Source organism: Schistocerca gregaria, chromosome 9, assembly GCF_023897955.1.
Source record: "Schistocerca gregaria isolate iqSchGreg1 chromosome 9, iqSchGreg1.2, whole genome shotgun sequence".
In the NCBI taxonomy this organism is placed as follows: domain Eukaryota; kingdom Metazoa; phylum Arthropoda; class Insecta; order Orthoptera; family Acrididae; genus Schistocerca; species Schistocerca gregaria.
This window is the reverse complement of record NC_064928.1, coordinates 129,211,559-129,236,390: the sequence shown is the minus strand read 5'-3', so window position 1 is coordinate 129,236,390 and position 24,832 is coordinate 129,211,559. Positions and strand designations below refer to the sequence as shown.

General features: G+C 42.3%; 1 protein-coding gene across 1 annotated transcript in view; it reads right to left on the bottom strand.

Moving 5' to 3' along the window:
* The window catches only part of LOC126291924 (uncharacterized), a 256,225-nt gene that overhangs the window by 18,463 nt on the left and 212,930 nt on the right, over positions 1-24,832 (bottom strand). Inside the window, exon 6 of the mRNA XM_049985657.1 lies at positions 21,155-21,320. Within this exon, the coding sequence (XP_049841614.1) occupies positions 21,155-21,320 (166 nt within the window). The remainder of the gene's footprint in view (positions 1-21,154; positions 21,321-24,832) is intronic.

The window sequence follows — 24,832 nt, the reverse complement described above, 5'->3', positions numbered from 1 at the left end:
ACCGCCCGAGAAAATAGTGGGCTGGCTAATATGAATGAGTAATCATTGAAGTAATCAGTTTACCCACTGCCTCTTACCAGTTGCTTAGCATACCAAACATGAATTTGCACAAAATTAGAGCACGAAGTAAAGACACGCACAAGTTTCGACATTGAAGCTAAAGTGATACGCATCAGCTGGACTGCACAGTTTGAATACATAACAAAAACAACCATAGGGAAATTAAAACTGCAAATACCTTTAAACGTACATGGTGAGGCACTATTATAAAAATTATATTATACAAAATATATTTATGTTACCTTCATTAGAGTTCACATTTGAAACTGAATGCTTTCACACACATGAAACTAAATGTAAAATAAATATGGCACGCTTTGCTGTAGTATTTCACATTAACATAAAACATGTGCAATCATGGAACTCCTCAAAAGTGTGCGCAACATGTACTGAACTGTAAATATGTCAACTCTGTCATGAACAAAGAGCAATGGAACACTTGGCGCTTGGCTGTGTCAAGACTCCATTATTTAAATTACAAATCGTATGACTGATTTGATGTGGACTGTTACAACTACCTCTCATGTACCAGCCTCTTCCACTCAGAATGACACACACAATGTCCTACATTAGTTATGAGACGAGCTCCAATCTCTGTCTTCCCCTGCAGTTTCTAACTTTTACAGCTCCCTCAGGTACTATGGAAGTTACTCACTGATACCTTTAAAGCAAGCCAACCATCCCGTCCCATCTTATTTCCAATATTTCTCACACGGTTCTCTCCTTGACGTTTCTGTACAGAACCTAATTTCTTTTCAAGTCAAGCCACCTAAATTTCAACACCCACCTTCAGCACCATATCTCAAACCCTTGCATTCTCTTGTTTTCCATAGCTAAGCACAATACAATGTTGTGCTCCAAATGTGCATTATCTGATATTTATTCCTCAAATTACCACCGACGTTTGATGTTACTGAACTGCTTTTGGCCAGGAATCCTATCAATGCCTGCTGGAGTCACCATTTTATGCCCTCCTTCCCTGGTTGTTATTGTAGTTCGCTTGTAGCAAAATTTCTGCACTTTGTCTACTTCGTGGTCTCCACTGTTGACGTCAAGTTCATTGCAAATCTGATTTCTGCTACTCATCATTACTTTTGACTTTCTTCCGTTAACTTTGAATCCACAATTCGAGCCGAGCGAGGTGGCGCATTCGTTAGCACACTGGACTCGCATTCGGGAGGACGGCGGTTCAATTGCGCGTCTGGCCAACTCGATTTAGGTTTTTTGGAATTTCCCTAAATAGTTCCAGGCAAATGCTGGGATGGTGCCTTTGAAAGGGCACAGCCGAATTCCTTCCCTGTCCTTCTCTAATCCGATGAGATTGATAACCTCGCTGTTTAGTCTCCTCCCCCAAACAACCCCTCCATAATTCGTGCTCCTTAGACTTACTTCTATTCAAGAGGTACTGCCATTTTTTCTAATTTTCATTGAGAATAATAACGTCATCAGCAGTATCGTTTCATCTGTAAGCTTAATCATATTCATTTAACTTTATTTTATTTACTTCATTGTTTTTCCGATGCACTGATTGAACAGTAGGATACAATGACTACATCCCTGTCTTATACATTTTCTAATCTGAACACTTCATTCTTCATACTCCATTCTTAGTTCTCCCTATTGGTTCTTGTACATATTACGTAATACCCGTTTTTCCCCATAGCTTACACTTGTTTTCCTGCTTTACTTCAAGAAACCTTTTTTCTAGGATGAGAAATCCTGTGAACGAATCTTGATTTTACTTAAGTCTTACCTCCATTATGAAACGGAACCTCAGTACTGCCTCCCTGTTGAGTTTACCATTCCTAAAGCCAAAATAGTCATCTAACAGACTCTCAACTTTTTTCTATTCTTTTATACACTACTCTTGTTAGCAACTTGTAGGTTTGAGCATACTAAGATGACTGTATAATAGATGCTCTTATCTTAGATCAGGTGGTATGTCTCCAGACTCATATGTTCTACAAACCAACTTCAGTTCCCTTTCCCCAATAATTTTTGATATCCCACCAAGGCCTATTTCGTTTTCTACCTGTTATCAGAGGTTTCCTCCCTACTGTAGAGGCCTTAAGTGTTCTATTGTGATCATTTAGCTCTCTTCTCTGCATTTAAGAATCAAATTCTCCTTGCTCTTTTACTGTTGACACCACATTTTTTTAATTTCACTGAAGGTTGTACTGATTTGTCTATATAGTGATTCAGTTCTTCTCACAACCATTGCTACTTCGATGTCTTCCCATTTTTCCTGCTGCCACTTTGCTGTGACATCCCTGCACTTCCTATTTATTTCATTCCTAAGTAACGTAGATGCTGTATTACTGTGTTTTCCTAAACACTTTTGTACTTTCGTTTTCTTCAGTCTACTGAAGTATTTATGAACAGCTATCAATAATCGGTTCAGGGACAGGTAAACATATGGGTGACACATCACTCCTGGTTACGTGATAACATCGAAACTGATATGCAGTGAGATAGTAACGTCAGTCCAAGCCAAAACAAGCCACTTCCATTTGAGTCTATACTTCCAGTGTAAGGTTACACACTCAGATGACTTACAATCATGATCACCCCCAACTCCTCTCCACTAGAGCAACCACCAGCACGTGTATGTGGTCCATTCATGTCACTGAGAGGAACCCTTGCCCATACTCCCTCTCCTGCTCTCCCCGAGTAAACAGTAGCACATGGAAATGGTGGGAAGCCTCTCCCATCCACTTATCTCTCTCTGCTACTAGAAACGCAATAAAATGTTGCGAAACCCAATGGACCTAGGTCCTTCTTTACTTCCTATACGTATCAATTGTATAGGCCTGTTCAGTCGAGGTCTGTGCTGCATGGGGAGGGTTTCAGATCTGTTATAATTAATAATTTCATAGTGAAATGGTTTGAAAATAATAACATTGCTGTAAGAAACTAGCTTTATAGTTTATTATTAACAGTTTCTTATTGTCAGTACAATTTTTTACAATAATTTTTATTGTTTATTTACTACTTTTTTCTTTTATTTAAAACCTATTGTTTCTGATGACATATCTCATGATTTTTAACAAAATTATTTTTGTTATCATTAAATGCTAATTTTTTCAGTTTCTTTGTTGATGTATATACATGGCTATTTTTTTACATATATAATCCCTTGGATTTAGTAGTAAATTTTTATTATTTATGATGGTTCATAGCTATCACAAGCATTTATTGCTGTGCACACTTTTTACTCTTTTATACAATATATTTTCTATCTGTCCATTCTATACCCACTATTTACATTTTATTTTTGATGCCTCTGTATACAGTATTTACATTAAATCACTTCTTATTATGTAATACTTACATGGGAAATGAAGAATAGCAGCAGAAATTGAGGACAAACCCACCTCCACCCTCTCACCACACACACATATAACTATGACAAGTGGTTCACCCGACTATTCTGCGCACACTTTCACATACACATCAACTATTTACAAGTAAATATACAGCCATCTACTCAATTTCTCCAACAAATAGTGCAAGTAGAGTAGGGTGCCGATGCAGTCCCGACAGATGAATAACTGACAGGCTTACTTTCACACATACTGTGCAGTAAGTTCCTCGTGAGCTCTTGACTAAAATATTACCTGATGCATTACATTTGGAGCAGAACCAACCCCCTCGAGAGGGCACGTCCCGTTATCTTCAATCGTGAGAGCCTTTGAGGCAGCACTATGCACATCCAAAGCCCTGCTCTGGATGGCATCTACATCTATGTGGCATATGAACATTTTGGATTCAATCCGTTCACCCTGTCATCCATCAGGCCATTAACCTTCTTATTTTGAGCTGTCATTACAAGAAGCCACATATACAGATGTTTCAAATGTTTCAGGGTTGTACCTAAGTATTAAAATGGATTGCAGCCTTTCACCCAGTAGATGAACCTGTTTATACCCATATAATGTACGCTGGGATCAGCGAAGTTTGAGATCGCAAGGTAACAGTGAAAGCAGTACATGGGGCGTCCAGAACACATATTCTGGCAGACAGGCTTTGTGAATCGCATAGAAACCCTGGACTTTTCCACCGTGACTACTCCTTCATTGCAGATGGTGACCCATTTCAAATTTGGTGTGGCAATGAAACTGGTTGTGCCAAAACGCCCATCCCCAGTAAAGTAAATGAATTTCACAGTATTTTCTTAACATTTTCCTTGGTGTTCCCAAAAATAGAATAGTTCATTAACTTGTAAACAAATCACGTCATGAGAGCACTCTATTTGCTGTTAAAACCATGTACTCCTTCAATCATCAATGCTGTTTGAGAAGGTGCCACTGGTTATACAAACAAGTTCCATCCCCAACCTCAGACACTGCTGAAAGTCTCTGACTAGTATACATATTGCTGATTGTTCCCTAACATTCTGAACAGATTTGTGACAGAACCATTATGTGGGACTATGCACTTTGGATACAGTAGCTAGGTGCTGTGTGCATCATACAAACTCATAGAAACTGATGGGATATGCCATATCTACCTCCAAGACATGTCCTCCACCAAGATCCACGGGCACATCACAGAATTTTTCTTTGGTATAGTCATTTACCTTTTCAACAGCCAATGGAGCTCTCAGTGGTAGCTTTTGTTGTGTGGCGTACCTGCTGAGATTGTTTATATCCAAGTAAAGGATGTAACTTAAATCGTCAGATGGCCTGTACTCTTCCCATTCTTTCATGGGTTATTCATATTCTCATAACTGCACATGCATTGGCAAAGTCCACCACCCATCTAGCATTTGAAGAAGAACAGCTTGTCAACATCAACCAACAATTCAGTGTTTACACGTCTCCATTAACATTTCATCCCTTCAAATCCCTGGAATGGTGCAGTACAGGGCAGGATCCATATAATATGTGCTCATTCATACATCAAGAACTTCTCGAAAATATTGAGCAAGTGTACATCAGTTTTCATTTACAATCTAGCAACGTCTCTCACATCGAGGATGCTGATCTCCTGCCAAACATTTATAGCATTCTAATATCTCCCATCTATTATGACTTTATTAGTTTACTGGGGAATGTGGTTACATTTGGGAATGTGGGTTCATGGAATATCCCCAATGAAGCCACCAGAATCTGAAACTTTGCATCATTGGGTTATGTGGTTGTGATGAAATGCATGTCCTTCTGAAGCGTTGTCTCAGCAAGTTTCCAATGAGACACTTGCATGAAGAGATACTGACTTTAAAATACTTAAAACCGAAATCATCTAAGAGGTGAGCATGAAAATGAGTATTGCACGTTACATGGAAGTAGGCAAGCGATTTGGCTGCCTCGAGTTGGCTAGAGGGAGGTGAATTTGTTTTCGTAGCTGAAGATATCTTATAGCCCAAGGGCTGAGGGCGCATTGCAGCTGGTGTGCTAGGTGAGAGAGGCACACAGACTAGAAACGAGACTGGATATGGGCAAATCCTAGGATGGAGAATTCTGACGATGCTCAGTTGCTTAAGTGGACAGACAATACTCCAAGCAATACTGCAGTGTCAGACAGTCTTAAAGATCGCTAAGTTTAAACTCTTTGAAATTCGGGAATAATTCACGGTCGAATACTAAAGCAAATCTGAATGCATCTTTGATATCTTAAAAATAAGACACATCAAATGACACAATATTTTCAATATCTTTAAAACTAATTCACAGTGAATAAACATTTCCACCATTAACCTTTGAATTTACAACTTTTACACCCTTCATGCAATCAGCAAACAATATCTCACGAAGAATCAACTGTGTGCGAGGTCGCAAGTTCAATTCCTAAATTTATTTTACAAGTCTAGTTCAGTAGGACCAAATTGAGGAGCAAATTTCCAAATAACAAGGTAAAAGTAATTACATAAAAAATAAAAAGCCAAAAATAGGCAACCCATAAACTTAAGTAAACATAATCCACAATACAACAAAGGAATCAGCTTAATTTCTCATGGAACTCCTTGACAGAATAAGAGGAGTGACCCATGAGGAAATTATTCAGTTTCGTTTTGAAAGTGTGTGGAATACTGTTAAGATTTTTGAATTCTTGTGGTAGCTTATTGAAAATGGATACAGCAGTATACTGCACACCTTTCTGCACAAGAATCAAGGAAGAGCGATCCAAATGCAGACTGGATTTCCGTCTAGTATCAACTGAGAGAAAGCTGCTATTTCTTGGGAATAAGCTGATATTATTAACAAGAAACGACAGTAAAGAATACATATACCCCTGATAGGCCAATGTCATAATACTCAGACAAGTGAACAAGGGTCGAGAAGAGGTTCGTGAACTTAAACCGCTATTGCCCAAACTGCCCGCTTATGGGCCAAAAATATCTTTTGAGAATCGGAAGAGTTACCCCAAAATATTATACCACACGAGTGACTGAAAAATAAGCAAGGTAGACTAATTTTCGTGTCGAACGATCACTTACTTCAGATAGTGTTCGAATACTAAAAATGCCAGCACTAATTCTCTGAACAAGATTCTGAATATGACACTTTCCACTACCGTTTACTATCTGAATACCTAGAAATTTGAACTGTTCAGTATCATCAATCATATGTTCATTCTGTGAAATTAAAACGTGGCGTTTTGTTGAATTGTATGTTATAAATTGTAAAAACTGAGTCTTACTGTGATGTAGCGTTAGTTTATTTTCCATAAGCCATGAACTATGTCATATACTGCACTATTTCAAACAGAGATAATGTTGCACACAACATCCTTTACGACCACGCTAGTGTCATCAGGAAACAGAAATATTTTAGAGTTACCCGTAATACTAGAGGGCATATCATTTATATAAATAAGGAACAGGAGTTACTCCAGCGTGGATCGCTGGAACATCCCCCGTTTGACTGTGCCCCACTCAGGCCCCACATCACAGTCATTATCAACACCGTAACGACCTTTTGCTGTCTGTTGCTAAAGTAAGAGGTGAACCAATTGTGAGCAACTCCCCGGAGTCCACAATGGTCCAACTTATAGAGTAAAATTTTATGATCAACACAATCAAACGACTTAGTTAAATCAAAAAATATGCCTAGCGCTCGAAACCTTTTGTTTAATCCACCCAGTACCTTACACAGAGGGAGAGAACATAGCGTTTTCAGTTGTTATATCAATTCTAAAGCCGAACTGTTCATTTGATAACAAATTATTTAATATAAAATGATCAGTTATCCTTAAATACACAGCCTTTTCCATAACCTTAGCAAACACCGATGGCATAGAAATAGGTCTAAAATTGTTTACAATATGCCTTTCTCCAGTTTTGTTAAGCGGATTTGCTACTTTTACTTTAATCATTCAGAAAACTAACGATTTTTAAAGGAAAAATTACAAATGTGGTTAAGTACAGATCTAACATATGCAGCACAGTACTTCATTATCCTTCTAAAGACTCCATCATCTCCATGAGAGTCCTTACTCATCAGTGATTTAATTATTTACTCAATCTAACCCTCGTCTGTATCACGGAGGAGTATGTCAGTCATTAGTCTCGAAAGGCATTTTCCAAGAGAGTATATGATTCCCTGTAGAAAGTAAGTTTTGACATAATTCTCCAGCAATGCTCAGAAAATTATTGTTAAGTACTGTACATATATCTGATTTATCAGTAACAGAAATACTCGTATTTTTTACTACGAACTGACTTTACATTGTCTGTTGATCAGACACTTCCTTCGAAACTGACCACATGGTTCTATTCTGTTTGCGGACCACATACTCCCTGCCTTCCTAATAACATTTTTAAACACCTTAAAATACTGTTTGTAATGAGCTACTGTAGCTTGATCGTGACTACTTCTAACATTTTCATATAATTCCCAATTTGTTCTACATGATATTCTTATCCCACTAGTCAGCCACGCAGGCTGCCTCTTACTGCTAATACCATGTTTGCAACGTTCTAATGGATAGCATGTCTCAAAGAGCATGAGAGCTGTGTTAAGGAAAACATTATACACTCCTGGAAATGGAAAAAAGAACACATTGACACCGGTGTGTTAGACCCACCATACTTGCTCCGGACACTGCGAGAGGGCTGTACAAGCAATGACCACACGCACGGCACAGCGGACAACCAGGAACCGCGGTGTTGGCCGTCGAATGGCGCTAGCTGCGCAGCATTTGTGCACCGCCGCCGTCAGTGTCAGCCACTTTGCCGTGGCATACGGAGCTCCATCGCAGTCTTTAACACTGGTAGCATGCCGCGACAGCATGGACGTTAACCGTATGTGCAGTTGACGGACTTTGAGCGAGGGCGTATAGTGGGCATGCGGGAGGCCGGGTGGACGTACCGCCGAATTGCTCAACACGTGGGGCGTGAGGTCTCCACAGTACATCGATGTTGTCGCCAGTGGTCGGCGGAATGTGCACGTGCCCGTCGACCTGGGACCGGACCGCAGCGACGCACGGATACACGCCAAGACCGTAGGATCCTACGCAGTGCTGTAGGGGACCGCACCGCCACTTCCCAGCAAATTAGGGACACTGGTGCTCCTGGGGTATCGGCGAGGACCATTCGCAACCGTCTCCATGAAGCTGGGGTACGGTCCCGCACACCGTTAGGCCGTCTTCCGCTCACGCCCCAACATCGTGTAGCTCGCCTCCAGTGGTGTCGCGACAGGCGTGAATGGAGGGAAGAATGGAGACGTGTCGTCTTCAGCGGTGAGAGTCGCTTCTGCCTTGGTGCCAATGATGGTCGTATGCGTGTTTGGCGCCGTGCAGGTGAGCGCCACAATCAGGACTGCATACGACCGAGGCACACAGGGCCAACACCCGGCATCATGGTGTGGGGAGCGATCTTCTACACTGGCCGTACACCTCTGGTGATCGTCGAGGGGACACTGAATAGTGCACGGTACATCCAAACTGTCATCGAACCCATCGTTCTACCATTCCTAGACCGGCAAGGGAACTTACAGTACCAACAGGACAATGCACGTCCGCATGTATCCCGTGCCACCCAACGTGCTCTAGAAGGTGTAAGTCAACTACCCTGGCCAGCAAGATCTCCGGATGTGTCCCCCATTGAGCATGTTTGGGACTGGATGAAGCGTCGTCTCACGCGGTCTGCACGTCCAGCACGAACGCTGGTCCAACTGAGGCGCCAGGTGGAAATGGCATGGCAAGCCGTTCCACAGGACTACATCCAGCATCTCTACGATCGTCTCCGTGGGAGAATAGCAGCCTGCATTGTTGCGAAAGGTGGATATACACTGTACTAGTGCCGACATTGTGCATGCTCTGTTGCCTGTGTCTATGTGCCTGTGGTTCTGTCAGTGTGATCATGTGATGTATCTGACCCCAGGAATGTGTCAATAAGGTTTCCTCTTCCTGGGACAATGAATTCACGGTGATCTTATTTCAATTTCCACGAGTGTATTTGTTATCTACACTCCTGGAAATTGAAATAAGAACACCGTGAATTCATTGTCCCAGGAAGGGGAAACCTTATTGACACATTCCTGGAGTCAGATACATCACATGATCACACTGACAGAACCACAGGCACATAGACACAGGAAACAGAGCATGCACAATGTCGGCACTAGTACAGTGTATATCCACCTTTCGCAGCAATACAGGCTGCTATTCTCCCATGGACACGATCGTAGAGATGCTGGATGTAGTCCTGTGGAACGGCTTGCCATTCCATTTCCACCTGGCGCCTCAGTTGAACCAGCGTTCATGCTGGACGTGCAGACCGCGTGAGACGACGCTTCATCCAGTCCCAAACATGCTCAATGGGGGACACATCCGGAGATCTTGCTGGCCAGGGTAGTTGACTTACACCTTCTAGAGCGCGTTGGGTGCCACGGGATACATGCGGACGTGCATTGTCCTGTTGGAACAGCAAGTTCCCTTGCCGGTCTAGGAATGGTAGAACGATGGGTTCGATGACGGTATGGATGTACCGTGCACTATTCAGTGTCCCCTCGACGATCACCAGAGGTGTACGGCCAGTGTAGGAGATCGCTCCCCACACCGTGATGCCGGGTGTTGGCCCTGTGTGCCTCGGTCGTATGCAGTCCTGATTGTGGCGCTCACCTGCACGGCGCCAAACACGCATACGACCATCATTGGCACCAAGGCAGAAGCGACTCTCATCGCTGAAGACGACACGTCTCCATTCGTCCCTCCATTCACGTCTGTCGCGACACCACTGGAGGCGGGCTGCACGATGTTGGGGCGTGAGCGGAAGACGGCCTAACGGTGTGCGGGACCGTAGCCCAGCGTCATGGAGACGGTTACGAATGGTCCTCGCCGATACCCCAGGAGCAACAGTGTCCCTAATTTGCTGGGAAGTGGCGGTGCGGTCCCCTACGGCACTGCGTAGGATCCTACGGTCTTGGCGTGCATCTGTGCGTCGCTGCGGTTCGGTCCCAGGTCGACGGGCACGTGCACCTTCCGCCGACCACTGGCGACAACATCGATGTACTGTGGAGACCTCACGCCCCACGTGTTGAGCAATTCGGCGGTACGTCCACCCGGCCTCCCGCATGCCCACTATACGCCCTCGCTCAAAGTCCGTCAACTGCACATACGGTTCTCGTCCACGCTGTCGAGGCATGCTACCAGTGTTAAAGACTGCGATGGAGCTCCGTATGCCACGGCAAACTGGCTGACACTGACGGCGGCGGTGCACAAATGCTGCGCAGCTAGCGCCATTCGACGGCCAACACCGCGGTTCCTGGTGTGTCCGCTGTGCCGTGCGTGTGATCATTGCTTGTACAGCCCTCTCGCAGTGTCCGGCGCAAGTATGGTGGGTCTGACACACCGGTGTCAATGTGTTCTTTTTTCCATTTCCAGGAGTGTATGTTATCAGCAGTATAAACATCCTGCCAATCGTATTCCTTGACGTGGTTGAAAGAACTCTCTATTGCTGTTGGATTACCTTTACTACATAGTTTGTAATTATACGTTACATTTGTTTGAGAACAAAAGCCTTTTAGTGTTAAAATTAGTGCATCGTAGTCTGAACGGCCATTCATCCTTTTACTAACAGAATGCCCATCTAGTAATAAAGAATGAATAAATATATTGTCTATGACTGTGCTACTGTTCCCCTGCACCCTAGTTGGAAAAAACACAGTCTGCATCAAATCATATGAATTTAGAGGATTTACCAACATCCTTTTTCTTGCACTGTTATATAGAAAATTAATATTCAAGTCACCACATATAATTTCTGGTACTTCCTCTAAAGTGCATCAAGAACCCTCTCTAGCTTCATCAGAAATGCTCTGACGTCAGAGATAGGGGACCAATAAACAACAAAAATTAGAAGTTTAGTTTCTCTAAATTCAACTGCCCCTCACAACATCCAGATATATGTTCAGTGCAGTGCTGTGATACGTCTATGGATTCAAATGGCAAACTATTTTTTACGTACATGGCCGCTCCAAACTCCGCAAAGAATTCCTTGAGAAACTGCCAGTTATCTGTATCCTGGTAGACAAAGAATAGTAATCCTCATTGTTCTGTTAGTAGGTATGACATTTACTGTGTTCTGTAGTTGGCGATGTTATTCTGCTGACACAAACAAGAGGTTATTCCAGTCATGTTCCTGCTACTGAGAAGAACTTAGAGAAAGTAGTTGAATGATGGAGTGGGACAGATAGGATCTTGCTTTGATGGGAATGAGTTTTCAGCTATGTTGTTCAGGTAAGAGCGTTAAAGTCAAGGGGAGGTATGAGGGACACTGCACATTGATAAGACAGTACAGAAGCCAGAGGGTATGGAAATTTCTGCACTTGTTTGCACACAGCCAGTATAGCTGTGCATAAGATGATGAAATATGAGTACAGAGCTGAACATCACAGATATCATGAATACAGGTGTTCATAACAAGTTCCAGGCACAATGAGCTTTCTTGGAAAGGTCTTGCCAGAGAACTAGAGAACTTCGCTGTAATAAGTAACTCAATGTATGGGTGTTTGTACAAATTTTCTCGTCATATGAAGACGAAATAGCTTTTTCATAAAGCGCACACTACGCTGCAGAGTGAAAATCTCATTCTGGAAACATCCTCCAGGCTGTGGCTAAGCCATGTCTCAACAGTTTCCTTTCTTTCAGGAGTGCTAGTTCTGCATAGTTCGCAGGAGAGCTTCTGTAAAGTTTGGAAGGTAGGAGACGAGATACTGGCAGAAGTAAAGCTCTGAGGGACGGGCGTGAGTCGTGTTTCGGTAGCTGAGATGGTAGAGCACTTGCCCACAAAAGGCAAAGGTCCCGAGTTCGAGTCTCGGTCGGGCACACAGTTTTAATCTGCCAGGAAGTTTCAGCGTTTTATAGTTTTGTAGAACATGTAGAGATGCTGACGCCTTCTTACACATTGCAGTTACGTGCTCAGTCCAGTTTAGATTTTCATCTGTATTATTCAGACTTTTTTCTGGAGCGGAAACGTTGATATTTGTCCCATTTGTGGTCAAAGATGGTAGGGATTCCCAATATTTTGGGATAATTAGCCTATAATGACTAACCAGTATTGGATTGCGCTTTAACCTTATACCCAGTGTCCATTCTGGCAGTGCACACACGGCAGTATTGAGGTTCTTGATCGCAGTCTTCAGATTTATTTGTTTTGCACTTAGATACAACTGGAGGTCATCTTTATACATGTGGTATTTGGAGTTGGGCAAAAGTGATGGCGCATCATTGACGTACAATGAAAAGAGTGCACCACCTAATAATGAAGCCTGGGCTGCCTGATTCAACCTGCCTGCATTGTGACTTTACAGTGCCAGACATAATACGTTACTGGGGAGATGTCACGTATGATTGAAAGCAATGCAGTGCACTTGGCAAGAAATTTAATATGCTACGTCAGTGTCAGAGTCTTTTCTGAAGTCTAAGAAGCACACAGTAGTTGGCTCTTGTGCATCCGTGGCAAGATTCAGGTCATACGTTATCTTCATTAATGCAGATGCTATACTTCAATGTTTATGGAAGCCTGATTGGTATTCATCTAGTAGGCTGTTTGTACGTAGGTGGTTTATTAGCCGGTCATGGACTATATATTTTAAGGAATTAGAGAGTGCAGGAAGAATGTAAATAGGTCGGTAATTGGAGGGAGCTGTGACAACGCCTGTTTAGATGGTGGCTTAACCAGTCTCTGTTACCAGGCCTTAGGGTTGAAGATACCTCATAGTGGGCATAAAAGGGTCAGTAATAAGCTTCGTCGTTTCGACTCTGATACCATCGTGTCCAGTAGATGTTGATCTGATACGCATGATGGCTTTTTTGACGGTCATGATTGAAGTCGTTTAGCCCCATGAAGTAATAAATGAGTCTCTGTTTTGTTTGTGGTTCAGTTGTGGTTGTAGGTAAGAAGTGCTGGTTCAGTTCTTTGACTAGGGACAATGGGATCAGCTGCAGTTTTTCCTTTGTCTATACCGAGACCACACATGTGTGTTGTTGGGACAGCTCTTCTCGGTTAATGTATGGGCACGTCTGAGCATTGAATTTCTCATGCTTGACTAACTTTTCCATTTCTGCTTATAAGCAATATGATTTTCAGGCATGGGGTGTAATTTGTATGCCTGATTTGCAGCATCTCTGAGATTCTTGAGCTGTTTTAGTTCTTCAGTTATCCAAGATTCAGGTTACTTCTTACTTTTATGGTCTTTGGGGGAGCATATTTGTCATATAACTGAGTAAGTTCGTTGTGAATCCATGCAGTTTTTTATTTTCACCTGAGAAGAGAATGAAAGATGTCCCCCACACTATTTATTGTGTCTTAGTTGCAAGTTTGGATAAACTAATGCATTTGAAGTCTCAGTATTCTGTCAGTTGCTTTTCCCTTCTGGGATATTTCAGCGAGTTCATCTGAAAATTAATTCGTGCCACACATGCCATGGGGAGATATCAGAGAGGTAGAAATTACTCTGAGGATTTTGTTGGAGATATATCAGTGAGAGTAGAACAAGCTGAAGTAGCAACACATTTGAAGAAGAAAGCATCCACTCATATTTCACACTGAATGGATTATTGTATAGAAAACATTTGCTGATGTCAGTATCTATAATCAACCGATTGTGAACCGACTCCAGGCTTGAAAGAGCAGTTTCAAAGCAGGTAATCCCGACTACTTTAGGAGGATGTAAATGACTCACATCAGGTATTAGGTGATTAATCATACCGCCTGTATGCACCTATTCCACCCCTCTCTCACGTCTTCTAACGGTGTAGCTGTTTAAGCTTACCAGACTTGTGGAAATACTTAGTTTAATCCATGTCTCCGACAGAAATATTACATGGATGTATACGTCTTGAAATATGTAACAGAACTCGATATGAGTTGGCAGAGATAGGACATTGTCATGTACAATATGTAGCGTTGTGCACTCAGGTGCAAATCTCACAAAGATTTTCGCTGCTGGATGTTAGCCACTCTGGGCCAGTGAGGGTGGGAGAACAAAACATGGTGGGCACTCTGTGTCAGGAGAGCACAGGTTTCAGAAATGAAAGCACTGGTACCTTCAGGGAGAAGGGAGATTGTATGGCCAGACCAGCAGGTTTTGGCAGTGGTTACTAAACAGCTGACAAGTGTCAGGGACAGCAACTCACCAAACAGACCTAAAACGATTTGTGCCTAACGGTATTGAACACAAGCTAAACAGAATAAAAACAAATTGTACTATCAATGGTTATAATGATAAGTAACAACAGAGATATTGTAAACTGCTACGCAAAACTAGAAGCAAGACAGTAAATTAATCGCCTGGATGAAAACCCTGTCAGAGCAGTGAAGTAATAGTGAAATAAGAAACTACGAGTATAACGGTGTTGGAAGTATGAAAACTGAACAGAAAATATATAATTAGTGCTAAAATTAAATGTAAACAAATGAATGACAGGCTGATCTTTTCTCCATTTTCCGTCTTCACCATTATCCTGCTGTCATTTGCTCAAGTGTTTTGTAGCCAAAATCTCAAGACTGAACTATTCAAAAGCTTTAGCCTTTGAGAGTTGAGTTCCAGCTATACTGTCAGACCTGACATACGAGTTTCTCCTTCTCTTTGAAGGTATCAGATCTTTTCCTGTAAGACATGAACTTCGCTGTTTTGGGTCTAGGTTTTGAAGATCCTGACGTCTTATGTCCATGACACCTGTCTGTATCATTCTGTGTCACCTGCAAGCTTAGCTTCTCTCAGACAAGGCTGATATTTTAATCATCTTTATTCTCTCTGCTGTTCTCAGGAATCCTGAACTTTCTGAGATTATCGAATCTGTGGTACTGTTTGAGCCCATCAGATTTCTCGACCAGCTCCTGTTCGAGCAATTGTGCCCTATCCTCAGCTTCTTTTAAGGATCTGTTAATGCAGGAGTCTCGTTCGCATTTGTCTCCAGGGTCTCCCGTATTTTGGTCATCACTACTCCAGTGACCCCATCAGTGATGGTCTGTACAACCATCCTGAGCATGTCTTCTTGTGCCTGGAGCATGACACTCAGCTCGGGCTTCATTAATGTGGTGACGCCGGAGATTTTGGGGGTGCGACCACGGCCCCTGGTGCTGGTTCGACTCCAGTACTGCCTCCCGACTGCCCGTTGGCGATTCTGCGTGTTGTTACACAGATAACCATTTTAAATTCAGTTTTAGATTACATATTTTCAAAATGAAACGCTAAATGACACTAGTGATTCGCAACACACTTCTCGCATAAAATAGCTTAAATGCTTAACAACACCTCCAAAATTCTTGTGAAGTTTCTAGCAAAATTAACGCGTGTTATTCACTTGCTGCCAGCTTGTTTTCCACATAGGATTATATTTCAGTACAGGTTCATACTGGTCTTTCGTGCAGGCCCCATTATGCTGTTCAGAGAGTAAGAAGAGTTTACGGATGCTGTCAAGGCCTGTTGCATCAGATAATGCTGTCAAGGTATACCACACACATTTTAGTAGTGCACCTTTTACAGATGTTTGGTAGCACAGGAGTCATCGACCTAAGTATTACGTCATTCAGTGCTGTGTTGGTAGGAAGTATCTAGATGTCACAGGATATGAAAGAATTATTAAAGTGAAAATACTACGTTGGGCAGCGTGCTCAGTAACTGGGTGATCCAGCTGTTTCTTGGCCACAGTTTGTCTGTGGTCATTCATACAGACAGAAAGCTTGTTGGATGTCATACCTACGTAGAGTGCACCACAGTGGTTGCAGCTTTACTGGTGGATCACATTATTGGATTCACAGGTAGCTTCTGATGGGACAGGTGTTTCTTGTGACTGGGCTGGAGTAGATGGCGGTGGTAGAACTGATAGGACAGGGATTGCATCCAGGTCTATTAAAAGGCTATCAGCCATAAGGCAAGGGTCTTGGAGCAGGGCTTGTGTAGGCATGGACAAGGACATTGTGTAGGTTGAGTGGGCGGCGGAATATCATTATCGGAGGAACGGAAAGGATAGTGGGTAGGACATTCCTCATTTCAGGGCACGACGGGAGGCAGGCGAAACCATGGCAGAGAATGTGATTTAGTTGCTCAATTCCTAAGTGGTTCTGAGACACAAGGATTGCTTCCATGTGGCTGAACGGTGGGACTGAGAGGTCGGGGGTCATTAGACAGGTCTATTTATGTATTTCTGTTTAAGGTTGGGAACGTAATTACAGTCTGTGAAGTCCGCGGTCGGTTAGGCTGTATGGAAGGAAAATGTAGTATTTAAGTTCCTCTCCTCTATACTAGTTTTATCATACATAAATGAATTAGATAGCTATAAGCCATCAGAAATACATAACTTTGCTAATAAAACAAAGCTATACATATGAACAAGAAAATAGCTGTAACACATCAACAAAAATTTGTAAAAAGATTACAGGATGTATACATGACAGAGGAGAAAAACGGTTTCTAGGGGATTTTCTGGTTAAAAATAAATTTCCTCAGAGGTGAAAATACACTTTTTCTGTGTTGACTGACAGTATTCTTCCCCTATGAACTGTAAAACTCATCAATCCTTTGAATGGTAAAAGTTTTATACACTGGCATAGAACGTACCGGCCCTTTAGGACATGAAAATCAGCAAAAAAAGAAAAAATTTAAAAACAGGAAAGAAAAAAAGACGTTTTGGGAAGGTCTTTGATGTGCACCAATATATACACTGCGTTTTTCAAGTTACAGAAATATCAATACGAATTCCACCAAACACAGCAAGAAAGTTTCCAAAGCGTTGAAATCGAGATGGTGATGCGTTTTCGCCAATCTCACCTCACGTCACGTGACCTCGCCAGCCAATGACAGCTGATATTCCGAGCATAGGACATGTAATGTGGTCATCCAGCAGCAGGATCACTGTTAAGCAGCGCAAACACACAAATAGAAAAATTAATGGTTTAAATTACTATGTACAGCTAAAAAGAAAAGCTACGCTTTCATATATAATTATGATCTTTTTTTGCTTCTGTTATCCTTTGGGAAATACCAAACACAGATGTGTCAGTAAAATTGTAAATAATTATATGAATGTCTGGCCTTCTGGATCCGAAATTTTGTGAAGTGGCTGCTCCTCAAAGTGTTAAGTTTTGAATGCTCTGTAATTTAAGAAATTCACTGCACATTCTTACACATAACACAATCCATTTTGCATAAAAGGAAACTTATTTTGAAAGTAACGTTTCTCAAACCACCATTCACAATATTTTCCTGCAATCTGTTGGAAATTAAACAGTTGTGAGGGGATTCTCGTCGAAAGATGTTCGTCATTACGAAGTGTTGAACACTTTTCATCCTAAATCCTTTCCTTTGCCAAATTTTGGTGTCAGCACACGTTTATGTGCAAACTGTGTTTTTGTTGTTGTAAATGGACCATTTTCTTTGCAACTTAAATTTTATTTTGGAGTTTTTCTTGCATTTGTCTGTTGTTGCTGCAGTATTATTCTGCAGCAGCCGGCTAAAGTAAAATTCTTTGTTAGAGTATCAGTTCGTACCAGTCAAAATACCAAAAATTTAACTGAAAACTAAAACAATGAAAAATACACGGAATTTTAAACAGTTCCCAGAATTCTGAAAACTTACCATGTTTTTTTTTTCTATTTTCTCCCAAATGAAAAAACTTGCAGGGGTTTCCCAGATTTCCCGGTTGTCCCACAGCATATACATCGTAAATTACTTTTGCAAGTTACTGTGTACAAGAAATAGCATTATAGAACAATCCAATGAGATATGTTATCAGAAAAAAATAGGAGTAGCTTTGTAAATAAAGGAAAATATTGTTAACAAATAATAAAAAGTTCTTGGAAAAAACTGTGTTGCATTAAAGCAACTGTTAATAATAAACCATAAAATTAGTTTCTTACATCACGGTTGTTATTTATAAATGCTTCCACTGTAGAATTACTGTTTATAAAATATATGAACCTCTCCCCATGATGCACATACCTCAACCAAAGAGGCCTACACAGCCTTAGTTAGTTGTAAACGATGGCAAGAGAGAGGACGGGAAAATTGGTCCGTTGGGTTTCCTACCATTTTATTGTGCTCCCATTGTCTCAGAGAGATTGGGGGATGGGAGGGGTTTCCCACAATTTTAATGTGCTCTTGTTGGTTCAGAGGAGAGGGCAGGGGAGGGGAGCAGTCGCGGGGGCTCCACTCGTTTACCTTCAATTGACATCGACTGCTTGTCACCCAAATCGGTAACCTGAATCAGAAGTGACAAGATCGTTATCTTCAACTGAATAGTCTTTGCTATCCTACTACTTCTCATTACGACATTATCACACAGGGTGTTTCACAATTTATGATATATTCTTCTAGCTGTAAAGGGCACTTCGATCAACCCTTACACATAACCTCATATCTGGTATCGTCATCCAACCATGGCACAGATCGTCAAAGTTACTGGCACCAGTGCCTTTAAATGATTGTATATTCAGGGCGAATCTCTGATAATATTACAAACTTTCTAGGATCATGGAGAAGGATAATTGTATCAATTTGAGGTAAGGGTCTCTCTACTTGAAAGGGACAAGTCAAAAGAAATAAGTGAAAACTGTTTTTATATCTGCGACAGTGGAATACAGGCACTGGTACTGTTGTCGCTAAGACTGTAGAGTAGGCAACCTTCAGAAATGGTAGTAAGGACTAAAACAATGAAACGTGTCCAGCAAACATTGGATGTAAAGCCGCATATCTTAAGAGCTATTGTTCAATAGAGGAGATGTGTTTCAATGTAGCGAAGATGAACACGTGCTCATAGCTCATTGCTTTAGAGCCAATGTTTGCTGGACACGTTTCCTTGTTTTCGTCCGTGGTACCACTTCTGAAAGTTATCTATCACACAGTCTTAGCAACAGTATTACCAGCACATTGTCAGAGGTATCAGAATGATTTTCGTTTATAACTGTCGAGTCGTTCATAACAGGTGCAGGGAATCTTACCTCAAGCTGATACATTTATCCTCCTATATCGTCTTAGAAACCGATATTCTAAGTTCGCTCTACAACCACTATCTGACAGGAAATTGTCAAACACACTGCATCATTGGAACTGAGGTGTCACCTAATGCCCTTGATAACTACTTTTCTTTACATTTAACTTCTTTGTATCTCTACTTGTCTGCAACTTTGTTTTTAGATATGTCCAGTCCTTTTCACTTGAAAAGCCTATTGTGGTATTCGTTGTCGCAGTATATTAGCTTTAAAGAAATTCAACTGTGCCTACCCGTTCGTTTGTAATTCTTTACTACAGTTCTTTCACATTGATAAATCGTACGATTTTCTTCAGCCGCAAGTCTACCCTTTACTATCACTAAACTGTTACATCGCCATGTATATCTGAGCACTTGTACTTGACATTGGTTTGCTGTCCATTATAGTGAGAATAATCTAATAGCTTAACTGTTCGCAGTCACTCCATTTCTGCCGTACGTTCCTATTTTTTGCCAAATTTTATTCCTGTTACACCATTTTCCGCTGCTCTTTGTATTACCCATATTTATCGGACAAGAAGTCGTTGATTTTACCCCTATTCATTTCACTGACTCCCAGCACGTCTACAACGAGATTTTGGTTTCATTTCCAATTTTATAGAATGTTACTCTTTTTTTTATGTTCGCTCTAGCTTTTTCTCACTGGCATCCCTTCCTTGGCAGTTCCCTACCGGGTCCGAATGGGAGACTAATCATGAATGTTTTACCAGTGGAGACTGTTTTTCAATTACGAGTCATATCTCTTATTGGTATTCGTTATACGTTTCTCCATTAGTGGTTTCCATTGCCTTATGCATCCTCATGTGGTTGAGCACTGCTCATTGTTGCACCTTTCTTTTTCCGTTACTTGTTACCAAGGAAACGAATATGTTCCCAGTCATGCACAAACCCAGCACATGCAGAGCTATTAATAAATGACATCTGCCGTTAAGAATGTGTGTGCAATATGTAACTGTTTACAAAGCAACGAATGCATTTCTCAGCACACTAGCGAAGTGTTCTGCTCGAAGACCAAAAAGAAATGGCATAGCTCATTCTTAAAGTGGTTAAGAACAAACTGACAGTTGCTAGGGCAAAATGAGGAATATTTAATCGTATTTCTGTTGTACGGATTGTTGAGGCCTTCGTTCCTTTCCCTGCTTTTTTCCACAACGTTATTTTTGTATGCAGCAAGGAGAGAGTCTCACCCTCATACCTGTGTTCTGGGGATGTCAACTCACTTTATGGGCACTATCTCACAGACGACGGGCAGACATGGATTGTTGAGGCCTTCGTTCCTTTCCCTGCTTTTTTCCACAACGTTATTTTTGTATGCAGAAAGGAGAGAGTCGCACCCTCATACCTGTGTTCTGGGGATGTCAACTCACTTTATGGGCACTATCTCACAGACGACGGGCAGACATGGATTGTTGAGGCCTTCGTTCCTTTCCCTGCTTTTTTCCACAACGTTATTTTTGTATGCAGAAAGGAGAGAGTCGCACCCTCATACCTGTGTTCTGGGGATGTCAACTCACTTTATGGGCACTATCTCACAGACGACGGGCAGACATGGATTGTTGAGGCCTTCGTTCCTTTCCCTGCTTTTTTCCACAACGTTATTTTTGTATGCAGAAAGGAGTCGCACCCTCATACCTGTGTTCTGGGGATGTCAACTCACTTTATGGGCACTATCTCACAGACGAATGGCAGTTCCAGGTCGCAGTGCACGTCGTCGTAGAAGCCCCTGTCCGACAGCGCCAGGCAGTCCTCGGTGTCCTCTCGGGTCTTGTTTTTTGGCTCGCCAGCCTTCCACACTTGAAATTCCATGTCTTTTAGGTGCCTGCCTGTGAAAAATAAAAGAGTTATGGGCACTACAAATATGTTCAGATACGACACAAAACATCACTGGGGCATAAACCTGCTATGAAAAATACGGAACTCCTGTGACACATTATGAATACTTCCTCAGCCAGCTCTCACACCCAGCCTGCACAAAACACACGCACACACACACACACACACACACACACACACACACACTAGTGGCACAGGCAGGCAAGAGAGGGGGGGGGGGAGGGAACGAGGGAAGGAGTGAGTGAGGGAGGGGGAGAAGGATAGCAGCAGATACAAATTCTAAGACATGAAAGTTACATATCAGAGAAAATTATTCAATCATAACATACAATGTAATTGTGGAAATCATCATAGTAGTAATAAAGCATTTAACATTCCTCATATATATATATTGATTTATAGCCCATTCAGAATAACTGAAGGTGTCATCAAATGTCGTCTTTGTTTTGAAACCTTCTAGAATATTAATACTGTGCCCGGGACCACGACTCGAACCAGGTACCTTTGCCATTCACACACAGATGTTTAACAACTAAGACTATCCAGGCAGAACGTGACTCACCCTCACATCTTGTTATCCACCAATACCTCTCCTCTACCGTCGTAACTTCACCAAAGTTTCTGTACACGTTGTAGGAACAGCAGTCCTGGAAGGAAGGCTATTGTAGAGAAACGACTTAGCCACAGATGATGTGATTATTTCCCGAATGAGTTTATACTCAGCCGTGACGTGCCTGTGTGCCAGAGCAGCCTTGAACCCTGAACCTTTGCTTCTCACAGTCAAATGAATCAACAACTGGTACAAGCAAATGATCTCAGTATTAAAAGTATGAGAGTGGGTCACGAGTAGTGCCTGCACAGCACAACATTTAGCTATGAAAGGCAAAGGTTGCAAGTTCGAATCCCAATTCAGCTTTCAGTTCTAATCTCATAGCAAGTTTCCAACTACCACACACACCAGTGTAGAGTGAAGTAATCCCCTAGCCTAAATGTAAGCCATTGCTCCACAGTAACCTTTCGGCTTGACATGCTAGACCGCAAGCTATGTGGGAGAACGTTTGTGTAGTTGGGTTGCTAGGACATATGGTATATGTTATGCGGGAAGAATTAAAGCTATGAGCATGGACCGTAAGTCATGTCTGGGTGGAGCTTCCAGAGCCCGGGTTCCCGGGTTCGATTCCCGGCGGATATATTATCAGATCAATTTGTATTTCAGCAGACATACTTGTACAAAATTACGTAGCCTCAATGCTACACGCTTTTCAAACTGCCATGTACTACTTTCACTGCAGCATGACTTTCGCCATGAAATTATAGCTGAACCTAAGGGCTGGCTGTAATCATTCAGGGATAGTACAAAATAAGATGCATTAATTACGATCTTTTCAGCGATCAAAGTTAACCCTAGTAATAACATATAACAGGTCCAACTGGAGGTAAATTTTAGCTTTACGATTGCTTTCAACCGCAATCACGGCTCTTCTACATCTACATCTACATTTATACTCCGCAAGCCACCCAACGGTGTGTGGCGGAGGGCACTTACTAGACACTGTTTAATTTCTGGCTCATGTAATTATATCTTCAGTTGCCTCCAGCCAGCACTTACGCGGGTGACACACGACAGCATGCCAGTCGGATTTGTGAATGTTGTCTTTCTCCAGAAGAGGGTGTGCTGATTTGAAACTTCCTGTTAGGTTAAAATTGTGCCAGACGAGGACGCGAACAGGGCCTTTCACCCGAAAATGCCCTTCTGATTCTGCCACCCAGACAGGAAAGTGGCTCTGAACACTATGGGACTTAACAGCTATGGTCATCAGTCCCCTAGAGCTTAGAACTGCTTAAACCTAACTAACCTTAGGACATCACACAACACCCAGTCATCACAAGGCAGAGAAAATCCCTAACCCCGCCGGGAATCGAACCCGGGAAACCGGGCGCGGGAAGCGAGAACGCTACCGCACGACCACGAGCTGCGTACTCAAAGATTCTAATCAACAGGTACACTTGCGACAGATTGAGAGGAAACATACAGTCTCATCACATTATCTTACAAACATGTTGTAGCTGATTTAAAGAATCCATGGCAAATGACTTTAAGGATATACAGTTGCAGTGTTCACACATTTGAAACATACCAAATGTGAATGACTTCAAAACAAGGAAATATAATGCAAAACTTAAGTTCTACACAATTATATGGTCCATCTTTGATTTTATTTCCTGTCCAGTGACAATGTCAGATCTTTGTAAAACTCATGGTAGTATTCAGTCAGATCAGAGTATGTTGCCAGTGTGCCAACTGCAATTCCATTTGGGAAAATCTAGAGGAATTTACAATTCCAGGAACAGCCCTTCATTCAAATTAAACATGTGACTATGCATTTTGAATTGTACATTTCATTCCTCCCAAACGAACACAACTGGCAGTAACATATTTCTACGTCTTCTTATTCTTGTTCCTCTTTTCCTTCTTCTTGTTCTTATTTTTTAGCATATGAACAGGAGGACAATGCTGTTGCTCTACACTGTCATTGCAGTTATTTCACAAGCCAATGGTGGCTCAATGACAAGTGGGTACCAGAATCCTGTAGGAGAAAACGAACTTGCTGTGGAGGTTGATATTTGGGAAACAGAGCATTCGAAACCTTGTAGAGATGTGCACGGCAAATTACTCAGCCCACAGCTCATTCAAGTGGTTAACGACTGAACACACAATAACAGCACTCAGCCGAAGTGCAGGGCAAGGTCTTTAGTGGTTGAATTTGGCATAAGCACTGATCCATTTGGCTTACAGTTTCTGGAGATGTAAACGCTTCACAATTGGAATGTCCACTGGCAGGAGTATGATATCTCTCCGCCGTGAAAAGGCCATGCAGGGCCGAAAATGGTCATTCGCAGACTGCAAAAACCAGACGAGGTCCGACCACCGAAGGAGGCAATGTCGGCGCCACCTACTCTGCCAGAAAGGTGTGGGAATATGGAGGCTGGGGCAGTGGCGGATCCACTGGTGGCAGCGAGGACGAGTGTACCCACGACCGGGAAGGGGGAAAGAGTCAGAAAGTCGGGGACAGTTCGAAATCCATGGACTCCAGCTCAGCAGACAGAGGCATGAGCCATAATAAGGACTCAGGCTGGAGGCAATGGGACTATAGGTATGTTGTAGATTGGGATGGAATGGAAGGTGTGCTTCCACAAGTGGGAGCCGACCTCTGGAACAACTCAGCTCACCAGAAAGCGGCAATGATGAGACCCCATCAGGGCATGGGAGCAACTGATTTGCATGACGGATCAGCTGCTGTCTGACGGTATCCACCACCAGGAAATGCCGACCTTGTGGCCCACCGTGACTCTCGACAGCCACCCCTACCACTGCCCGAAAGACCAAGACAAAATAATAACCCTGCAGGGAAACATGGCAGGCCACAGTGCTCCACGGTTCGATACTGAGGCTGCAAAAAATTCAAGAGACCCTCTGGCAGACTGCATCCACTGCAGGCAA